This window comes from Rhamphochromis sp. 'chilingali' (assembly GCF_963969265.1).
Source record: "Rhamphochromis sp. 'chilingali' genome assembly, chromosome: 2".
Taxonomy (NCBI): domain Eukaryota; kingdom Metazoa; phylum Chordata; class Actinopteri; order Cichliformes; family Cichlidae; genus Rhamphochromis; species Rhamphochromis sp. 'chilingali'.
Genome location: NC_137930.1, coordinates 7,242,012 through 7,251,473, shown reverse-complemented (window position 1 = coordinate 7,251,473; position 9,462 = coordinate 7,242,012). Strand labels below are relative to the sequence as shown.

Here is a 9,462-nt window from a genome sequence, read left to right as displayed (position 1 = left end):
TCACCGAATCCCAAAAATAGATCCACACTGCGCCCTTACTGAGTTCCAAGTGCAGTAATGTCATTGTATGCTGCAGGCTTCTCTTCGCTTTATGATGTATTAAGTGTAATCAAATTTTGCGCTCCTCCGCACTCTTGGGTCAGCTCACTATCGGCTTTTGATTTTTCTTTTTCTTTCTTTCTTTTCCTTTTTTCTCTCTCTCTCCGGAGAGACACGTCATATAGTGAGCTCACATTACTGTTTCGTGTGGTATTTAAAGAGTGCGTCCTCATTGCTTGGCAGAGCGGAGAGCCCACTGACATCCGAGCCGGGAGCGTGCGTGTGTGTACCGGCCTGCAATTGAAGCACTCCGCCGTCCGGAGGTCTAAGGTGGGCGGAGACTTGAGATCGAGGTCCTCCTGTGTGCAGATAGAGACACACCGTACATTTGTGAGACGGCACCCGCACACCGGTCCGAGGAGGAAACATCATGGCAACGACTACTTGCACACGTTTTACAGATGAATACCAGCTGTACGAGGAGCTTGGCAAGTAAGCCGCTGTTATATTAATTATCCAGAGTCTCCTGCATGCAGCCTGACCCCGTCCTGTAACCGTACAGAGCATGAGGAATCAAGGTCTGCACATCTGCGGTGATGATTGCAGCTCCATCCTTCCAAAACAAACGCACGCTGGTCTGGAGCAACTAAAATTAGCTCTAAACCTAAATCCTCAGTGCAGGGCGTATTTTGTGGACTTCTTGAAATGCACGAGCCAACCAGTGATGGTGTTTAAGATTGTCAGATTCTGTGTGAAGAAATACTTTAAGGGCACCCCCGCCCCAGGCTAATTAGGGACAAAGCGGTCTAATATGAGGGACAGATTGGAATCATCATCAGCTGTCTTTAATCACAGTGGCAGAAAGCTCAACAGAGATGTCAAAGAATAATGCTGCTACTGCCCTTGATCTACTGCAAATCTAATGAGGTGTGTCTTGTGATTAATAAGGAAAAAAGATGAGGGAGTGAGGATGTGTGGCCCTTAATAGGATGCAGACAAATTGAAACTGAAGAGGCTATGGGTGCCCCAGTGGGTAGAGGCAAAGTGGACTCAATGTCTCTGTCAGGTTGTGCGTGGGTAGAAAGGATCTCTCTGCAATGTTTGCCTCACAGGAACATTTATTCAATAGCCAGGCACAGTGAGAAAAAAAGCTTATTGTGATTGCTGTGGTTGGTTACAGTATGAGCATTTTATGTTTATTTTAAGTTCAGTTGTTTTTTGGTGATCTTTTGTGTGTGTGTGTGTGTGTGTGTGTGTGTGTGTGTGTGTGTGTGTGTGTGTGTGTGCGTGAAGTGATAACTTAAAGACAATAGTCACACCAGCAGCAGCTGCCCTTGCTGATAATAGAGGCTTTATTTTGCTTGTGTTGTCATGTCTGCTGTGTTCCAGGTTTATGAATTTGGTTTTGAATGTGCGATGCAGATGTAAAAACAAGATTTGCTGATGAGTATTCCCTGACTCACACCAAGTGACCTTGGTCACCCAATCAACCCCAACTCTGGTATAAGTAAAGGTACTGCATTGAATACTCAATGACCAGAGAAATATGTATTTAGAGTAAAAGTATTGAATGCAGTCAGTGACATAAGGCTTATTTCTAAGTAGCATATTGGATTAAAGCTAACAATGAATTTGATTTTCAGTGCTAATTATTTTTAGGTGTTTTGCAGTTAAGTACAGTTCTGATGTACTTAAATATTATCCAGCATTTCTTTTGAAGCCTTTAACAACTATAAAATATAACCATGGCTAAAATGTGATTTTGGAGGTTGGATAACCCTAAATTCAGACACAGGCACATTTGAACCCTTGGATATAATGCATTATTATGCTGTAATTAAAACTCACCAATGTTAGGACTATACGGTACAGTCACGAGTCATCCCTTATGTCTTTATATTTAGCTTGAAAGGAGCCAGCCTCGGAAGCACTAGTTCTCTACATATTTTGAAGCTCTTTCAGACTTTTTCTTTTGGACATTGGCTGCTTTTTTACCGAATTTTAGTTCAGTCCTTGTACCTGATCCTTTTCAGAAAATGATTCTTTTGTTTGTGAAACCACTTGATACTAATACATTATGAATTCAAGTATAAAAAGGCAGACAAGATTAACCAGAGTGTCATCTACATAACAGAAACTTAAACAAAGAACCAATTTTAAATGGAATCTTAGGCACTTTATTGCTAGGAGCCTGTTGCAAAAGCATAGTTCAAGTTTCTTTAGTTGAATCTATGGAAAATATCACAGCAGAGTAAGTAGGTATGGAGTAAGAAAAGTGGCAGGCTTAAAAACACTACCTACAGCAGATGAACAGTGTCTGAAAATCATGTCCTTAAGAAATACAAAAACCAGCAATGACACATCAGACAGCTGTTACAGATTTGCCAGCTGCACGTCCATGATGCTAATCCCCCATTTCTCCACTTCCCAAAAAGTGCTATACTGGATTGAGATCTGGTGACTATGGAGATCATTTGAGTACAGTGAACTCATTGTTATCTTGAAGAAACCAGTTTGAGATGATTTGAACTTTGTGGGGAAGATAAATGAGGCTACAAAAGAGAGAGCATATTTCTGCCATATTGGCTTAAAATTCTTCTCCTCGCGTATGAGGTCTTGAATAATCAGGCTCCATCTTATCCAAATATAGCACATCCCCCAAAGACTGCTGGCTTACACATGGTTCCCAGGGTATTTAAAAGTAGAATGAGAGGCCTTGAGCTTTTAGGCCCTTCTTGTGTGGAACCAGTTCCCAGTTTGGATTTGGGAGACAGTTTTAAAATTAGACCTAAAACTTATTATAACTTATTAAAACTTATTTTTGATCAAATTTATAGTCAGGACTAGATCAGGTGACCCTGAATCCTCCCATACTTATGCATGAATAGGTCTAGGCTGCTGGACGCTTCCCATGATGCATTGAGGGTTTCTTGTTCACTCACTTTCTTCATTCACTGTGTGTTTACACACCACTCTGCATTTAGTCATTAGTTATTATTAATCTCTGCTCTATTAACCACTGTCACCAACCACTGTCACCAATTGTTTGGTCAAAGGGGGTCATCTGATTATTGAGGTTTTCCCTGTATTAGTGTAGGGTCTTTACCTCACATTATCAAGTGCCTTGAGATGACTGCTGCTGTGATTTGGTGGTATATAAATAAAGTTGAATTGAAAAAAGTGGTTCAGTAATACACTAATGCTTTAATAGTGTAAGAAATTTTTTAGCACTAATTAAATATTATTTCGATTTTTTATTTTTACTATAATTAAATTTTTACTTAAATTCATCTGATACATACAGTCTGTGATTCCATGTTTAACTTTAATTGTCAGGCCATTGTGATGCCCCTAATGTATATGCAGTAATTCAAAGAATTCCAAGCCAGTAACATTTACATTACCGTGTTTCTCAATGACTATCAAGTTCTTCTCCTGAAAAGCTGGTTTTGTTCTATGCCAAATGCATCTACTGTGGCCAAACAACCCAACATGAGTGACTATGAATGGCTAATTTTGCATATTTGTAGATTACAAGATGCCAATAATTTTTAGAGCTGCATTTATTGGAAATGGACTTTAGTTTTGGCAAATTAGCAGCTTGCTTCATGTGTAAACAAACTGTAGACTCCAGTATCCAAACACTGTAGAAATTAGCATTATTAATGACCAAAATTGTTAACCCCATGTCAGATTCTTGATTACCACATGGAATTTCCAGGAAGATTGCCATTATGTTATTATTATATGAAGGAATAGACTTACTACTAAAAGTTTTCTATCTGGCTATATGACATCCATTTTTATTATATGACAAAAGGGAAAAGATAGCAGATTAGGTAAGAGACCTTACACTCACATTAATCCAGGTTTTAGACCCAGATCCAGCACTCCAGCTGATTCCCACCTGCCCTGCAGATAACCTGTCATGTTTAAGCTCTGCTGCCTTTCCCACCAACCAGCGGGATGTCAGCAAGTGTCATGCTTAGTCACCCTGTGTCCCCATAATATATTCATGTTGGAGAGCTTGTGAGATGCATGGGCTCTGAGGGGAGTGTGAGTGTTTCATTGCATAACAATACTGAGGTGAGATAAAATTAGCTCTGAGAAATGACAGAGGAGGTTATTTCTGTTGGTCTCTATTGAGTTTGAAGAGCAAATGTGGCCCCCAAAAACTCTAAAATGCACACACTTAGGGTACTTCAAATTGATGGCTTTTCTTTCCTGTTTGATGCCGCTGAAATTACTGGAATTATTCAAGTTGTAAAGGAGACACGACTGTAAATAATAATAGAAACAAACCCAAAGTTATTGTGTATAAATGCTGTAACCACAAGATACACTGTTGTTCCATTTGGGAATATGTCTAGATTCTCAATGGTGTAGATCATGTTTTAGCTTCACTAAAAGGTGTTTTACGTCTAAAACAGTGGGTAGTACGGTTAGTAGCTCTGTGGGTGAGCAGACAACCATATGCTAGATGGTCAGAGAACAGTGGACGGGGTTCGAGTCTAACCTGTGGCCATTTGCACTTTGTCACTCCTTTCCTGTCAATCGTCAGCTTTGCCATCAAATGAAGGCTAATACAATCTTTAAAAACAAAGGGTTAACTTATGAGAAGGTAAAATGTCAAAAACAATGAGAAGTACATTTGCCTTCATTATACATTATTTCCTTAGGGATTAATAAAGTATTCTGCTGAGCCCTTTTGGTCTGTCTGTCTGTCTGTTTGACAGTGCAGTGACAGACAGACAGACAGACAATATAAGAGCCCTTACTTTTTAAGAGTTGTTGAGGCTAGGTTAAGAAGAGAGAGGTGACAATGAATGAGTAGCAGTATGAAGAAGTCTGAAGTGGCAGAGATGTGTGTGAGGATGGTGTAAGACATGTATGAGGACAGTGAGTGATCTTTGGAATATGTAGGTAGAAAAGAGCATGGAGAGGTGGAGATATGCACTGGAAAGAAGAGGAATGAAAGTCAATAGAATCAAAAAGGAATACAGGTGACAGGTAACAGTGAAGACGAAGATGTAGAGATAGTGAATGTAGATGGAAAAGAGGACCAAAGAGAATTATGAATGTGGAAGACATCCAGAAGGTAGATGTAACAGAAGAGAATGCAAGGACGAGTGGATGATGGCGGAAAATGATCTGCTGTGCTGACCATTAAAGGGAGTAGCCGAAAGAAGAAGAACACATTTTGAGTGTTGGTGCTGGAGTAGCACCAACACTGAAAAAGAAGCCTATCAATCCTGAACATAATGATATTTCATGCCAGTGTCATTGTAGTAGACCATATTAGAACTTGCCTTAATCAGCCAGGCTATCCTAAGCCTAGGCTTAATTTCCACACTGGATGTTATGTGATCTGATGATAGAATGTGTAAAGTATAAAAAACGGACACGTCTTCTGGGTCTGAAAAGTGAAGCCGGTGTGAAAATGTCATAAATCTCCATTGTTTCCAATGGCCAGCAGGGAAGGAGGCTCCTCTGTTTGCAAAAAGAACCTATGTTATATAGAAGTCTATACGAAAACTGCTTACTATATTTAGGCCCTCACTAAACACTTACCTGATCAGTTTATGTTGTCAGTCACTATAAGTTAAAATATTTTTACAGCACTGTGCTCTTATTGTAATTTATTATGCTCCTGTTTAGCAAATAAAGCAATAAAGGAGAGTATACTTCAGAGAGGGCCTATGTTGTTATCCACAGTAGATACTAAATAATAGTACCGTGTCCCTTGGTTCCGCAGTCAGATCCATTACCTGCTAATTACAGAAAAATCTAAGTAATATAAATTTGAAGCACTTAATTGGGTAAGAGAGGAACTGTCACGGCTGCACAGCAGTCGTGTGGTGAATTGAGTAAAGGATCCAAGATGCAGGCACTGACTGGGGTGCGAGTGAATATTTATTTGCAGAGGTGATAAGGGGACAAAAACAGGAGGAGCAGAGCGGGGAGTAAACCAACCTAAACTGGGGAAAACTAAAGAACTCAACTTAAACCAAACACGCACAGGGGGAGGAACAAAATACACAATGAAAGATGGCGGAGAGACGCAGACTAAACACCAGGTTACACAGAATGATGCAGACGGACACGGCGTTAAACAGACGACGCGACAGAGAGCACAGGAAAACACAGGGCTTAAATACACGGGGAGTAATCAGGGAATGGGCCACAGGAGGGAGACACAGCTGGGAGCAATAAGGCTAACGAGACAGGGGAGAGGTAAAACTGAACACACTGACATGAGACATGAACTTTCAGAATAAAACAGGAAACTAACAGACACAGAGAATCAGACAGGGCACTGAACATGACAGGCAGACTCATGAGCAGACACAATAACACCATGGACAGACAGAGGGAACACAGAGAAGTGGGAGCAGGCAGGCAAAGAACAGAAACCTAACAAATGGCAAAATCACAACAGAATACACACTCGGAATGAACAAAAGCATAAGGAAACACAAAACACTGAGTCCTCAGACTCAGGACCATGACAGGAACTAATCTAGAATAGTTAAGAGAAAACATGAAATATACTCTTGGGGTGGCTGTAGCTCAGGTGGTAGAGGAGATCATCTACTGATCTGAAGGTTGGTGGTTTGATTCTTGGCTTCCCCTAGTCTGCATGCCAAATATCCTTGGGCAAGATACTAACCCCAAATTGCTCTCCGATGCATCCATCGGAGTGCGAATGCGTGTGAATGTTAGCTATAAAGCACTTAAAAAAAATGTGCTTGTGTGAATGGGTGAATGCACAAGTTGTGTAAAGCGCTTTGAGTGCTCAGATGAGTAGAAAAGCGCTTTATATAACCAGTCCATTACTATACTCCCTGTGTGAGGAGATAGTGATGTTTTTAATGATTTGTGGTTGACCATTGACCAGGACACCCAACCGAATGTGATCAAAATATGAGACCTAAATAAAATTTAGGCTTGTGATTTTAATTTATTCTCTTCTCAACATATTCACAATTTGTTTTTGGAAAAGAATAGCCCCTGGTGTTGATGAGGTCCGCCCCGAGTTCCTGAAGGCTCTGGACGTTGTAGGGCTGTCCTGGTTGACATGCCTCTGCAATGTTGCGTGGAGATCAGGGGCAGTACCTGTGGACTGGCAGACCGGGGTGGTGGTCCCCATCTTTAAGAAAGGGGACCGGAGGGTGTGTTCCAACTACAGGGGGATCACACTCCTCAGCCTCCCTGGGAAAGTCTATGCCAGGGTGCTGGAAAGGAGAGTTCGTCCGCTAGTCGAACCTCGGATACAGGAGGAACAATGCGGTTTTCGTCCTGGTTGCGGAACACTGGACCAGCTCTTTATCCTCTCCAGGATACTTGAGGGTGCATGGGAGTTTGCCCAACCAGTCTACATGTGTTTTGTGGACTTGGAGAAGGCATTCGACCGTGTCCCTCGGGGTGTCCTGTGGGAGGTGTTGCGGGAATATGGGGTGTCTGGCCCATTGCTACGGGCCATTCGGTCCCTATACAACCGTTGCAAGAGCTTGGTTCGCATTGCCGGCAATAAGTCGGACTCGTTCCCGGTGGGTGATGGGCTCCGCCAGGGCTGCCCTTTGTCTCCGGTTCTGTTCATAATTTTTATGGACAGGATTTCTAGGCGCAGCCAAGTGGCGGAGGGCTTTCGCTTTGGTGGCCTCAGAATCTCATCTCTGATTTTTGCAGATGATGTGGTTCTGTTGGCTTCATCGGGTGAAGGCCTCCAGCTCGCACTGGAACGGTTCGCAGCCGAGTGTGAAGCAGCGGGAATGAGGATCAGCACCTCCAAATCTGAGGCCATGGTTCTCAGCCGGAAAAGGGTGGAGTGCCCACTCCGGGTCGGGGATGAGTTCCTGCCCCAAGTGGAGGAGTTCAAGTATCTCGGGGTCTTGTTCGCGAGTGATGGGAGAAGGGAGCCGGAGATCGACAGACGGATTGGGGCTGCAGCTGCAGTAATGCGGACGCTGCACCGGTCCGTCGTGGTGAAGAGGGAGCTGAGTGTAAAAGCGAAGCTCTCAATTTACCGGTCGATCTACGTCCCTACCCTCACCTATGGCCACGAGCTGTGGGTAGTGACCGAAAGAACGAGATCGCGGATACAAGTGGCAGAAATGAGCTTCCTCCGAAGGGTGGCTGGCCTCTCCCTTAGAGATAGGGTGAGAAGTTCGGCCATCCGGGAGGGGCTCAGAGTAGAGCAGCTGCTGCTCCACATCGAAAGGAGCCAGCTGAGGTGGTTCGGGCATCTGACAAGGATGCCCCCTGGGCGCCTCTTGGGTGAGGTGTTCCAGGCATGTCCCACCGGGAGGAGGCCCCGGGGCAGACCCAGGACACGCTGGAGAGATTATATCTCTCGGCTGGCCTGGGAACGCCTTGGTATTCCACCGGATAAGCTGGAGGAGGTGGCTGGGGAGAGGGAGGTCTGGGCCTCTTTGCTTAGGCTGCTGCCCCCGCGACCCGGCCCCGGATAAAGCGGATGAAGATGGATGGATGGATGGATGGAATAGATAAACAAATAGAGCTGCAACAAAGGCTACATTGTATAGGGTTTGATTGTATAACTAATTTCACTCTATCTAATAGATACATTTCTTGGATTAAAAAAGTGCTTAAACTAATCTGACATCAAATTAAAATTGGTAATTAAAAGTGAGTTACTACTGCAGGAAAAGGCATCTTTGCACTGTTTCTCTTGGACACAACGTTTATGTCTTAAATAATGCTTTTATGTGGCTGTGGTTGGATTTAGGAATAGGTTAGGTAATAGTGCTCACTGAGATACATGGTTATGTCGGAAATGATGGGTGGTTTGTATGCTTGCCTAACAGCAAGAATGTCCAGGATTCAAATCTACCATCTGAGGCCTTTCTGTAAGTTTGCACGTCCTTCCTGTGTCTGCATGGATTTTCTGGTTTCTTCATACAGTACAAAGACATGGCATCAGGTTAACACAGCTGTGATTGATTTTCTACCTTTCTGCTTCAGTACCTAAAACCTTTGGATAATACTCTGTATTAGATTAGACAGAAAAGAGTCCAGAATGACAGTGAGGTCAGCTGGACAGCTATGATGTCCCTATTGATGCTGACCAAGCTTATACAGCAGCCTCTCACCCCCTGTTTCCTGTCTTTTTTTTTTCCCCAGGGGGGCCTTTTCAGTGGTGCGTCGCTGTGTCAAACTTTGTACAGGCCAAGAGTATGCAGCCAAAATCATCAATACCAAAAAGCTCTCGGCCAGAGGTGAGAGTGAAAAACAAAGCAATCAAATACTCTCTGCATTTTCAGGAATTTGAAGAAGCAGAGACATCATGTCATCATCATGTGTATGTCCCAGATTTGAAAGGCTCACATTAGCATATTTTAGCGCTTGTTTGATTCCAGAGTGTGAAGCCTTCACGTCTGTTTCTCGGAGAGAGGCAGATGA

The 9,462-nt window shown here is 43.1% G+C and overlaps 1 protein-coding gene across 1 annotated transcript in view; it reads left to right on the top strand.

The window, feature by feature from the left end:
- Window positions 1-301: 301 nt before the first annotated feature.
- The window catches only part of camk2b2 (calcium/calmodulin-dependent protein kinase (CaM kinase) II beta 2), a 69,257-nt gene continuing 60,096 nt past the window's right edge, over window positions 302-9,462 (top strand). The window contains exons 1-2 of the mRNA XM_080874384.1: window positions 302-531; window positions 9,184-9,278. Of these exons, the coding sequence (XP_080730510.1) occupies window positions 470-531; window positions 9,184-9,278 (157 nt within the window). The 5' untranslated portion in view covers window positions 302-469. The remainder of the gene's footprint in view (window positions 532-9,183; window positions 9,279-9,462) is intronic.